Below are 13,324 nucleotides of genomic sequence, written 5' to 3' on the forward strand. Positions count from 1 at the left end.
ATATTGGAAGACGCGCACAGGAAAGTGAGAATGATAAAAAAAACAAAGGGGGTTTTATTTATTGTTGGGAATATACGCTAAGTGAGGTATTATTTATTATAGATGTCGTGTTCACATGTTAACGGACCTCAAGGCATGACTAATAGTGAAGCTGCCTGAGTAGAAAGCTACTGCAACCCTATTGAGCTTAAAGATGATGAGTATGATGTGGAGTCTGATAGTGAGAGCTACATCAGCCTAGATGTTGTTATGTGTCGTGTTTTGAAAGTAGGCATCCCAGATAGCGGCGATGAGGTAATTCAGAAGTTTGATCGTGCTAGAGGGCTAGAGGGCATATCTGAAAGGACATCTACAATGCTACTTTGAGATCTTATCTGAGCGACGTCAGTGATTCAGAGTCGGACGACGATGTACCTGATAAGTCATATTTATATATAGTTTTTAGTTGCATTTAGGTTGCATTTTAGAGCATTTAGTTTCATATTTAGGTTCATTGATGCATTATATTCTTAAGTTATATTTTTCTACTCCTATTCAGTATGTAATCTTGTTTTTGATGAATTTCAGGCATTGAGGACATATTTGGAATATGATTAATTAAGCTTGAGGATTAGGAGCACTTGGAAGGAAGCTACAATGCATAAGGATCGTCATAGATATTTTATAGTACGAATTTGAGCGAAAACGAAGCGGAAAATCATTAGAAGAAATGTGAAAAGGAGTCATGTCTACTCTTCTGATCATAACTTTTGATGTGATTATTAGAATCGAGTAATTCCAGCATATTTGGAAACTAGACTTGAAGAGATTTCCAACGATAGGTGGCACGCCCCGAGGAGACTTTTAGTCAAGAAGTTATGCCTTTCGGAAGATTGCACTGTTTATGCTGGAATCTGCCACGTGTACGCGCGGATCACTAATCCGCCTATTAATGATATTAGAGATGGCAATATCCAGTGGACCACCCGGTCACCCGGTCCATCCGTCCTAATGGACGGGTGAAAAACCCGGTTTAAACGGATGGTGGACGGGTGACGGATTAACGGATGCGGGTGATGGATCGGATTCGGGTAGAAAATTTTCATCCATCACCCGACCCGTTAATCCGACCCATCACCCGTTTATTTAAAAAAAACATTTTTTAGGTTCAATCCTCAAGGCCCAACTAAATGTCCAAATCTAAAAGCCCAATGCCCAACCTAATTTTCCTAATTTTTATATGCAAATTACTGTGATTTTGAACTTAATTTGAATTGTGGTTGTGGATCTATGGTTTTATCGGTTGAAACTTTATTTTTCTGAAATTTTATGGTTAGCATTATTTTGAGGTAATTTCACCCGATTATAACCCGATCCATCCGTTCACCCGGAAGTAAATGGATGGATGGATTCGGGTGGTGATTTTTCCGGGTGATGGATGGATCGGGTGGTGCGGATGGTAGCGGGTGATGGATGCGGGTGATGCTCCACCCGCCCCGAACCCGATCCATTTACATCTCTAAATGATATATTTAAGACTTTCCTTATCTTGTAAATTACTTTCCAAGTCATATTAGGTTATTGAATATTTATTTAGATAGGTTTTCATTCTTTTTATCTCTCCTCCTCCCTTTTCACGTAATTTTTAGGTTTTAGGTTTAGTTTAGTTTTCTCCTCTCTTCCTCTCTAGTTTTTAGTGAAAACCCTAGTTTTTATTCTTTTTCATTAATTCATGAGTTCTATTAGTTTCTTTCACTGATTTCTTTAATTATGTTTTCTTTTATAGTTTTAGATTTCATTATTTATTTCATGATAGAGTAGTTCTTTTATCTATGGTTAAGTTGAACCCTAGTATGATTTAATTCATGATTGTTTCTTTAAATTCTCATATTAATTGTTAATTGTTCTTGCTTGATTGATTGTGCATATTCCAATACTAGATTAGGGATAACTAGTATTGTTATGATTCCATTGTCTTGATCACAACGGGAGTTGGATTTTGACGGATTTGAGTATTTCAATTAAGGACATGAAGTTCTCCACGGGAGTACGTAGAATGGATTGTTAGGAAGTTAAAGTGTCGTGTTTAATGTCTTTAATTTGCATGATTCCACGGGAGTAGGCTTGAATGCATATTAGAGAAGCCATAGATACTCGGGAGAGGTTTATGGTACTTTATAGGGTGTACTTTTCCTTGTGAACATTTAATTTATTAGTTTGGGGTAGAAATTATTTTGTATTATTTCGTGCTAGTGGGGATACTTAACTGTAGAGTCTTTTATTTATATATTGATTAGTATAGTTAATTCGACGATCATTGATATTAACCTCCTTTAGTCTTACCATTATTTAAGGACTAATTATAGAACAACTTTCTCTCTGTGGGATCGACTCTGACTTACCCTACTACATAGTTAGGAGGATTAGTTAGATTATTTATTTTTGTTAGGTGCGCGACACGCCTGTCAGTACCTCAAACCAAAAGGATTCGAAGATCTAGTGGAGCTAGAAATCCAGGTTATAACTATTATGATAGTGAGGACATTGAAGACTTTGAAGATGAAATGTTTACTCTAGAGAAGTAAAAAGAAAATAAGGATAGGAATGATAATGTCACTCCATAGAATATTTATTCATGTTCTAAGATTAGTAGTTGAATAAGTAGCTAAGCTAAATTGGTTTAAATTTCCTTTTTTTAGCATCTTTATTTCGTTGAGCAATAAGTTTGGTTATTTTGGATGGAAAAAATATTATTATCAACGTTTTGAGAAATGAAAGTAATTATTTAGTTATTCTAGTTGAGTAAGAATTTATTACGCGAATGGGGAATATTTTATTTGATTGTTTTGATTGATTCCATTTGATTCGTACATATTATTGATGTGAATGTTTATTCATGAGTGAGTATGTGATTTTATGGTTCATAGTGATTGAATATATTCCAGACTTGATACAAATTGTATTAACAGTTATTATACCCATTTACAAAATCACCAAAACAAAATTAACAAAAAATAACAGCTAAATTGCATTATAATTACAAAAAAATACAATAAAAATACAAACAAATTTCCAAAATAATTACAAAAAGCAACATGAAAACGAAACAAAAATTAAAGGAATTAAAAAGAAATATGAATATTCAAGTATTACAAAAATCCAGAAATTAAAAGATGCAAACAATAACTTATGCAATTGTTGAAAAACTCATATTGAGATGCATCAAATAATCCATCACCTGCAATTTAAATCCTCATCTGCATACTTTTTCTTCAAAATCGAACTGCACCGACTTCGGCTTCGAGCCAATGAAATCCTCATCTGCATGCTTTTTCTTCAAAATCGTAACGAATTTGAACTGGGTCGCGAGTTTTGACAGCGACGGCGGCGAGTTCTGATCTTTAAACAAACCCTAAATCTTATACAACGAAGTCGAATGAAGGCGGCGACGACGACAAAAGGTTGGTGTTTGCTCTTGGTGGTTGGTTGGTGAAACGATGGCTGGTGGTGATTGTCGTGTGTGGTGTGTGTAGGTGGAAGTGTGGAGAGAGAGAAGATGCAAACTCGTGAGGAGAGAGAAGACGGGGCTCAGGAGAGAGGGAGAGAGGAATGTAGAGTGTGGAGCGTCTTAGGGTTAGGTTTTATTAGGGGGAAGATTCGGCCAGCGATTTTGGCGATGATTGGGCAAGACATTTTGGCGAAGATTGGGCCAACACTTTCGAAAAAAAGAAAAATCTAATGCGGTCCACCAAAACCGCATCAGTTTTTGTAATCTGAGACGGTCCACAAGAGGACCACATCAGATTGTCCTTCCACCTTTCCTTCCCATTTTTAATGTTGATTTTCAGATGCAGTTTTACAAAAACCGCAACTGTTATTAAGTGACATATAAGATTTTTTCCACTAGTGATAGGTGGAATATTTAACGCTAGGTATAACCGTAAAAGGGAGGCCTTTGTGCTACATCTACACTTAAAGGCCCACAGGCTCTCACTTGAACGGACGTAATATAGTATAAAACTAATTCTGGAACTTCAACTATAAGCTTAAGCTTTTTGTTAAGTTGATTCTTTGACAATTGATATTATGAAAAGTTACACTAAAACAAATTACAAATTCAACAACATTTTTATATCATCATTTTTATTTTATACATTAGCAAAATAATACGATCAAAAAAGGTATGTGAATATCGTAAAAGTCAAACTATTGCTTAAAAACAGAGTATAAGAAACTAAAGTGAAAAATTTTCATAAAATTTGAAATGTCAACAAAGTTTGAGCAAGGATACTACTAAGGACGTGCAAAACATGTAAAGCACGTCGAAAATAAGAAGTTAAATTGGTGGGGACATTAACGGTTAGAGACATGAACCGAATTTCGCGCCCAACAACTAAAATTCTTCCCCATGAAACCCCCCTGAATTCTTCTGCTCGTTGACACCATCTATCAAAGGCTCCAAAATATTTCAATTCTCTCTCTTCAATTTTATTTTTTTCTCTCTCTTCTTTCTGTTTGCAGATCACAACGCCTCTTTCAATCAATTTTCTGGATGACACATTAATCTTTTTCCATAATTTACCGGGTAAATCGTCGAATTTAATTTTCTGGGTCCTTTTTTTTGTCTGTTATGATTATTTAATTTTTTGGGGGTGAAATGTTGTGATGTTTCCATTGCATATATGCTCAAATTGATTGTTATTGTTGTCTTTTTTGGTAAATTTGTAATAGGGGTTATTTTTTTACTGGGTTATAAATCTATGTTCTTTGTTTTCATCATTATTTCATGGAATTTCTGTTATTTCAATCCTTTTTATTACATGATCAAGATAAAACTTTAGGATTTCCAACATTTTACTTTTCTTTGATTGGATGGGAATTTTTAATTTTCATTTTTCTTGGCAAAGAAACTAACATAATGTTATGACCTATACCTTACCTTTTACACTTTTTTCATGCAGGACTTGATATAGCTGGATATTATTATCTTAGGCTGAATTCAAGGTGAAATTCAATAATTCTTCAAACAATACAATTCAATTGTGTTTTGAGAAGGGTGCTGCACCAACAACTTGAACTATGTTCTGCTGTGGAGGTGCAGAAGAGGAAAACGCCGGTCCACCTGCTAATCAAAACACAGCCCCTCCTAGAGGCAATAATCCAGTTGGTAGTAATTACTCACTTTTAACTTCTCTCCTTTGTTTGCTTCTCTTAGAATGACATATTTGTGTGTGTATGCGCGCGCTCATTTATCATATAGTACATATATGTGCAACAAGGAAAACTTCTACTTGATAGTTGAAAACTTTTTGGGAGCTTAAGTCTGATGAGCGTTCCTTCCACTGACCTTGCTTGGCTGTGGAAGAATCGCTGCATATGTACTTGAATTTTCTCACCTTTAGGGCATCCTTGGATTGGGAGTAATGTACAAAGAAATTAAGGGAAGACATTAGACATGGAGTAATTTGGTGTAAAGCTTTTTACTATCTACTGCTTATAGATCATAAGTTTCCACTTGAGTTGAAAGGAGAAGCTGTGAATTTTTACTATTAAGACCACCGGCCCTGAAAAGCATAACCCCTATGAGTTTGTAGGGCGGGAATTAGGCGATCCCAACCCATAGAGAAAGTTAGCATAAGAAGGGTAAATAGTATAGTCAGGTTAGCGAAAAGGAAAGGAAACCACAATGTAAGCACCCAACCATGAAGATCAAGGTAGGTAATAATGAACCCCAAACCTCTTGGTTAAGACGTGGGAGTTGTACCATGAAACTTTCTCTGGATTCTTAGGACTAGGATATTTAACTTCTAAAGTAGCGGTCAGAACAATGTACAATTAGGAAAGAACAAGGTTCCTGATTCTTGCAGTCAGGTGATCAAAATGTTTTTCCTAATAGTTTTTTCGCTCCACATGGAATTTGGGATTTTCAGACCATGAATGAAGCTTATCAGATGATAAAATTATATTTTTTATAAAAATTTGTATCTATCAGGTGTTAGTTTTTTTTTTCTGATAAGAAAGAAAATCTCATTTGGGGAAACTTATAGGTGGGGATAGAGGAGAGCCACGAACTAGTAATGCAGCAAGAAGTGGAGCTCCAAAGAAAGCTTTACCAATAGAATTGCCGGCTTTGTCATTGGATGAACTCAACAAATGTACCAGCAATTTCAGTCAGAAAACATTGGTTGGAGAAGGTTCTTATGGCCGAGTATTCCATGGCAAGTTAAACAATGGCCAAGAGGCTGCAATTAAGAAATTGGATACGAGTTCTGCGCAGGATTCAGATTCTGATTTTGAAGCTCAGGTATCTTACATTATATTTCTTCGTATACTTTAGAAACTCTATTTTTCGGATTTTTGATCCAATTTCTCGCTTGTTATGTGGCTCATTGCAGTTGTCAATAGTTTCAAGACTAAAGCATGAGCATTTTACAGAGCTTGTGGGTTATTGTTTGGATCAAAGTAACAGAATATTGGTTTATCAGTACGCAACAATGGGTTCTTTACATGATGTATTGCACGGTATAACATTCTTTTCACCTGACCTTTTCAGAACTGAACTTATTATACATGGTTGGACATGATTAGCCCCGATTTCAGCATATGTTTACAAATAACTGGACCTTATATTTATCAACGTTGGCTTATCTCTTGTATAGGGAAATACAGTGAATTGGTTCTATTAACAAACTGAAATATGTGTTGTGCACTGGACAGGAAGGAAAGGAGTACAAGGTGCAGCACCAGGGCCTGTTCTAACATGGTTACAGAGAGTAAAAATTGCGTTTGGAGCTGCAAAAGGTTTAGAGTACCTTCATGAAAAGGTGCAGCCATCAATTGTTCACCGTGATGTTAGATCTAGCAACGTCTTGTTGTTCGATGACTTCATGGCAAAAATAGCTGACTTCAACTTGACAAGTGCATCTTCAGACACAGCAGCTCGCTTACACTCTACTAGAGTCCTAGGAACTTTTGGCTACCATGCTCCTGAGTATGCCTCCAACCCACTTACAGAAATAAAGAAGATTCTATAGTATACTTCCTCCATTCTGAATTTATGGAACACTAACTTTGACCACATACTGTTTCTTTCTAGCTTTACTATTATCAAAAAAATCAAATGTTCAAATGTAAAACATGATATGGTTGGACTAGTGTTGATGTATATTATAAATATACTAAATTTTACGAGTAGAGAATCATAGATATTAATAGTCAAAGTAGTGCATTGGCAAGCTTAAAAATGAATGTTTTACATGCAGTTAGAAACCAAGGAAGTATATATCATGGTTTATAAGTATTTTAGACTTACTAGCACTCGAGTCTTTCTTTGGTGCTATGTAAATAACAAAATTTGCAGTCATTTTGAGGATTCTGATAAGTTCATGTGAAAGATAGGTAATGAAACAAGCAGTGAGTTCAGGATTAACCCTGAACCAATTTGTAGTAGTGCTAGAATACGTTATTAGAATGAATATTATATTTCTAAAGTTCTAAGTTTCTAACTTACATGAGTAATAACTTCTTGCCCTTTCCTTAATAAACAGGTATGCTATGACAGGGCAAATAACTCAGAAAAGTGATGTATACAGTTTCGGTGTTGTTCTTCTAGAGCTTTTGACTGGAAGAAAACCAGTAGATCACACTATGCCGAAGGGACAACAGAGTCTTGTTACCTGGGTTTGTTTCCTGTAATCATTGTTGTATAAACTTCTTTTATTTCAGCTTAGCATTACAGGTTTGGTTGATATACTTTTTTCATGACAGGCAACTCCTCGATTGAGTGAGGACAAAGTGAAACAATGTGTTGATCCCAAGCTTAATGACAATTATCCGCCAAAGGCAGTTGCTAAGGTTTTCCTTCTATTCTCTCGTTCCTGTAGTTAATAGTTCACTTGAATACTTTCTCCTTCCTGCAATAATATGATACCTTATGACCTTACTAAGGCCCTGGTTGAGTCACTTTTTCTTTACTGCTACTGTTTTCTTTATTGCTGATTGAAACTACTTCACTGATTGAAACTTATTTGAATTGATTGAAACGGGCTTTCATGGATTAGAAGTAACTTTTTGTTTAAAATTTGAGGGCATTGAGCACCATTACATTGGTTTGGATACATTACAGACATCATCCGAGTGCAGAAAAAATAGTTTGCTATAGAATTTGTCAACTGCAGCAACTATGTTAGGTTAAGTATCTAAGCTATGTTACAGCCTTTCTTAAAGGAATTATACAATCTAAGCACTGAAGTAATATTCTTTCAAAACTGTACTTGCATCTCTAGTGAAGGAAGGCTTTCAATTTCCTGCTGAAAAACAATCAAAAAAATATTTGTTTCCTATATATCTTCTAAGTTTGCTGTTTAATGTTAATCAGATGGCAGCAGTAGCAGCATTGTGTGTTCAATACGAAGCCGACTTTAGGCCTAACATGACGATTGTCGTCAAGGCCCTACAGCCTCTTCTGAATGCTGCTAATAGACCAGCCGCTGATGCACAGGCGTGATAGAATGAGATACCAACATCTTTGATCATATTGTCTTTCATTCTTTTTCCTCCTTTTTGTGGAATTTTTCTTTCTAGTATCTCTTCATTTAGACATTTGATGCAGAAAACAGTTCAGTTCAGAGTCACTGAGAGTCAGTCAGTGTACTATGTCATTGCATTTACACATTCTTGTGGGTGGCAACATCAAGTCCCCTTGATTTTAGGCACATAATTTCTCCTAGTTGAGTCTTTTGTGTAAGATAAAATTTTAATGGAATTTCAAAAGGCATGCCTGTCTCTTTTTGTGAATAATAAAAGAGATCATTCAGCCTGTTAAAACACCCTTTATTTCTTTTCTATTTTGAGTTTCTTTCCAGCCTAAGAAGCTCCTGTTATTCCTGGACTCGACAAGTTCCGTTCCTTTTTCTACACCGTTCATGGTTAAGAGAATATATTGAATGACTTCAATTGTGAAATAGCATAATACAAGTTTATACTATTGCCATGCTAATAAACCTAAGGTACATTCATTATGTAGACTTAGAAAATAAACCTATTACGAGAGATATCAATAAGTAGCTTTTCTTTTGAGAGGTTAAGAAATATTTGAAAAAGAGGTTATCAATTTACATCAGCAGAAATAACTCCAAAATTCTGAAACATACCAGCAGAGCTCGATAAACTGTATGAGCACTACCTAGGCAGATTTCAGAATTATATAAAAAACAAAAGCAACTAATGAACAATGCAGCAAATAAAATAAAGATTATCATCATTATTATCAAAATCTCTATGAACTTTCCTAAAAAATCTGTTTCGCAAAAACTTCACAAGCTGAATTTCTGTCAGAATTCGAGAACTGTATAAACAGCTATGAATCCATCAATCTGTAACTCTTACCAGTAAAGGATTTCAATGTCTGCCCAATGTTTGATATTTCTTCTTTTTCATCTGTAGGCTTTTTCCCCACACCAAAAATTGGCTTATTCTTGTTTTCACATAATTCATCATCAGCAGTCTCACTAAAATCTGATAATTTTACACTCAACTCCTCTGTTTCATTCAACCGCCTTGCTTTGCCAGTAAAAGGCACAAATTTTGGTAGTTCTTCCTCTATGGAAACTGGTTTTTCCTGCATAGTGTGAACTGATTTCTCTGGCTCTTTATAGTCCAACGGAGGGGCAAAATCAACTTCGACATCAGTTTCGATGATACAAACAGCATTAGATGGTTTAGCATCAACAATATCAACAAACAATTTCTTTTCTCCATGCATAACCACAATGGTGTCTCCTACCGTTAAACAAGAGTACCCTACACTAAACGCGGCCTCAAGAACATCTCTAGGGCTTTGAATGTCTAAAAACTCCACACTATGTGGCTGCAATTTTATGTAAGTCGCCCTATCAAGAGTCACACTCTCGAGATTCATCATACTACCCTCTTCCAAGGACATGTTCTTCATCATCCACTCAGGCAATATCGCCACCCCTGCTTCAGCACTAAACTCTAGCACGCCACAATGGGAGTTCTTCCCACTCTCGGGGTTTTCAATTTTGAAGAGCATCGGAAAGTCCACCCCTACATCCATCAATCGTCCAAGGCTACAAAGTGGCAGAATGATCTTGTTACCTGCCTCTAAGTGTGTTTTTTCCATGTATGATAAAGGGTGCACAGAATAACTTTCCTTAAAACCAAATTGATGTTTATTACAAACATCATCATCCCAATTACCATCCCAATTATCATCATAATTGTCATCATTATCATTGTCATTATCATCATCCTCCTCATCATCGTCATCCCAATTATCATCATTGTCATCATTATCATTATCATCATCCTTCTCCTCCTCCTCATCACCATCACCATCACCATCACCATCACCATCACCATCACCATCACCATCACCATCACCATCACTGTCACCGCCACCGTCGCCATCGCCATCGCCATTCACATTCTCATCCTTATCCTCAACCTCGTCCTCATCATGATCATGATCATAGATTTCCTCATCATTATAATCCCCATGATGACATTGATCATCCGCAACATTATTATCTTCATGACAGTTGCTCAAAGTTTTCTCCACCTTATACTCATCGTTTAAATCCATGGCTAAGGTACAGCGTTGAGAGAACAGGCCACGGCACTTTATTTAGGTTTCGTATTTAATAAATTTACTAAGGCTGCTCTGGAATATATATTCAACAAAAAGATAGGAAACTTGTCTTCCAAGTACTTTCTTTTTCTCTATAAGTCCTACTAGGACTCGTATTTGAGTACTTTCTTTTTTTTATTTTTTTTGTCCGACTAGGACTCTATATTATTTGGGAGTTCTCCTCTAAATACTCTTCGGCTATGTTTGGCAAAACTGACTATGGAGCTGAAATTGATAAGGTGGCTGAAACTGATTAGGTAGCATATGAAACTGTTAAGGTGCTGAAACTGTTAAGCTAACTGATTACCTAACCTGTTTGGTAATATTATTTATGACTGTAGCTGAAATATCTTTTTAAACTTAAAAAGATAAAAAGAAAATATATTTTTAGGCTTAAAAAGATAAAAAAAAAAATAATAATAATAATAATAATAAAAAAAAAAAAATTTCAGCACCTGATCTCAGAAGCTATTTTTTACTCCAACTCAATTTCAGTCAAATTTTGAACTTAAATTTTATTTAAGTTCCTCCACCAAACACCACTAATCATATAAGGTGACTTAAAATTGTAGCACCTTATCATTAACTTGTCAAAAACAAAACATAACAAAAACAAAACAAAGATTCTCATAGAATCCAAAGATGGCTAGGCATGAGAAGATATCTGAGGAAGATATTAAGAGGTACATAGCAAAGAAGGCCATGAAAGTGGCGAAGAAGCTTAAGAGTGAGGCCAAGTTAAGGTACAATAGCGAATCCAACTCGTTTGGCGATCCCAACTTGAACGAGACGTTTGTGTGGAGGAAGAAGATCGAGAGAGATGTGGCTCAAGGCCGAGTTACATTAGATGAAATTACTGTAAAGGCTGAGAAAAAGAGGCGGAACGAGGCGATGCATGAGATTGAGAAGCTGAAGAAGAGAAGAGTAGAGAGGGAGGTGGAGAAGGCGCGAAGAGAAGAGGAAGTAATGATGATTGAGAGAGAAAGAGCTAACATTGAAGCTCATAATTCTGAGAAGAATGAGAAAGAAAAATCTGTTGAACAAATGAAGATTAAGTCTAGGATTCGGTTGTGTGAAGGTAGACCAAAACCGATTGATGTTTTTGTTGGAATTATTGACAAATTCCATGAGTTGAATATGGAGTTGGATGAACCATACATGGTTTTCAAAGGTTTAACTGTTAAAGAACTCGAGGAGCTTCATGATGATATAATGAGCATGTCCGGTTCTGATCATGCCGAGTATTGGGAGGCGTTGAGGGTGGTTTGTGAGTGGGAGCTCAATAGTGCTGATTTACTAGTCCTTGGAAAAACAGGTGTGCATTCGAGTATTGAACCGGGTGTGAAGAATTTCTTCGATGGAAAAAATCACAGAGAGTTAGTTGCATTACAAGATCAAATTGATTCAGAGATGCGCTCTGGGAAGGCCAGGGTGGTTGAGTTTTGGGAAATTGTACTTAGACGGCTTCACTTCTACAAGGCTAAGGCTTATCTTAAGAAAGTTTGTGGGAAGACAATGCAAAACCACTCTCACCAAGGTCATATTGAAGAAGAAATCACACAGGACAAAGATCAGAATTTGGAAACAGATTATGATCAGAATGGTTCTGTTACACCACAAAACTTATATAGTGAAGAAGATAATAATAAAGAAGCAATTGATCCTCAAGAAGACGAGCTTTTGTTGAAGAAGAAGCTCATGGCTGTTGTGGCTTCAAGATTACATGCTCGTATTCAGCCGGAGAATTATGATGACTCCAATCTGAAGGGTGTACTTGAAGAAGGTGACGCGGTCTTAGGCTCCTCTGCTGAAGTAATTCTGCCTTCACATCAGTCCTATAATAATTCATGGCATGATAAGTATCACCCAAGAAAGCCTAAGTATTTCAACCATGTTCATACTGGTTACGAATGGAACAAGTATAACCGGACACATTATGATAATGACAACCCTCCTCCTAAGTTTGTTCAAGGCTACAAGTTCACTATTTTTTACCCTCATCTTATTGATAAAACTGTAACTCCAACCTGCTGTATTGAGAAAGATGGAGATAGCAGTGAAACCTGTATCTTGAGATTTCAGGCTGCCCCACCTTATCAAGACATAGCCTTCAGGATTGTGAACAGTGGAGATTGGGAGAAATCTAAAAAAAAGGGGTTCAAATACACCTTTGAAAGAGGTATACTACATTTGTATTTTAACTTTAAGAGGTATAGTTATAAGAAGTAAAGATAGTTGTTGTTATGACTCTAAGTCAATATTATTTTGATGATGTTAAATACATTGTATCATAACTTGTATGAGTGTAACAGTGATCTAAGAAAGTCATGAAGACTGGATGTTCGTGAAAGATTGAAGAACTTGAAGATATGGAAGCTTAGATTTTGCTATACTCTTAATTATGTAATGTAAAGTATTGGAACCTTGTGCTAAACTTTGTGCTAAAATTAGAAATGTGAAATTAGAATGGTTATTTATTTTCTTAGAGTTAAGGAAATAGGTAAGCATATTAATTTCATATATTTACATAAAAAGGGAATCTTAGTTTCGAAATTAAGAAAGGATTTTAGAAAAATCGAGTTTAAAAATATTTTGTAAAAATCGATTTTAAGAAAAAATATTTTATAAAAGAAGTTCGAAAAAAACGGATTTAATAAAAATGGAGATAAAATAGTTTGTAAAAATAAGGTTTTC

General features: G+C 35.7%; 3 protein-coding genes across 4 annotated transcripts; 2 read left to right on the plus strand and 1 right to left on the minus strand.

The window, feature by feature from the left end:
• Positions 1-1,083: 1,083 nt before the first annotated feature.
• On the plus strand, positions 1,084-8,783 carry LOC104889171 (probable protein kinase At2g41970). 2 transcript variants are annotated; one of them, XM_010674327.4, is made up of 8 exons: positions 1,084-4,564; positions 4,941-5,146; positions 6,027-6,283; positions 6,375-6,501; positions 6,697-6,970; positions 7,527-7,659; positions 7,747-7,833; positions 8,357-8,783. In XM_010674327.4, the coding sequence occupies exons 2-8, from the start codon at positions 5,059-5,061 to the stop codon at positions 8,483-8,485; spliced, it is 1,095 nt and encodes a 364-aa protein (XP_010672629.1). In that variant the 5' UTR covers positions 1,084-4,564; positions 4,941-5,058; the 3' UTR covers positions 8,486-8,783. The 2 variants fall into 2 exon arrangements, with proteins under 2 accessions (XP_010672629.1, XP_048497517.1); XM_048641560.2 differs by lacking the exon at positions 1,084-4,564 and having other exon boundaries at positions 4,613-5,146.
• Positions 8,784-9,337: 554 nt separating this feature from the next.
• On the minus strand, positions 9,338-10,585 carry LOC104889297 (uncharacterized). Its single transcript, XM_048640525.1, has 2 exons — positions 10,427-10,585; positions 9,338-10,309 (listed from the first exon to the last, which is right to left on the minus strand). The coding sequence occupies exons 1-2, from the start codon at positions 10,583-10,585 to the stop codon at positions 9,338-9,340; spliced, it is 1,131 nt and encodes a 376-aa protein (XP_048496482.1).
• A 69-nt stretch (positions 10,586-10,654) lies between these two features.
• LOC104889172 (splicing factor Cactin) lies at positions 10,655-13,043 on the plus strand. The gene has a single exon (XM_010674328.4). It carries the CDS (start codon positions 11,273-11,275, stop codon positions 12,857-12,859), a length of 1,587 nt encoding a protein of 528 aa, XP_010672630.2. The 5' UTR covers positions 10,655-11,272; the 3' UTR covers positions 12,860-13,043.
• Positions 13,044-13,324: the final 281 nt, after the last annotated feature.

Source organism: Beta vulgaris, chromosome 3, assembly GCF_026745355.1.
Source record: "Beta vulgaris subsp. vulgaris cultivar EL10 chromosome 3, EL10.2, whole genome shotgun sequence".
Lineage (NCBI taxonomy): Eukaryota > Viridiplantae > Streptophyta > Magnoliopsida > Caryophyllales > Amaranthaceae > Beta > Beta vulgaris.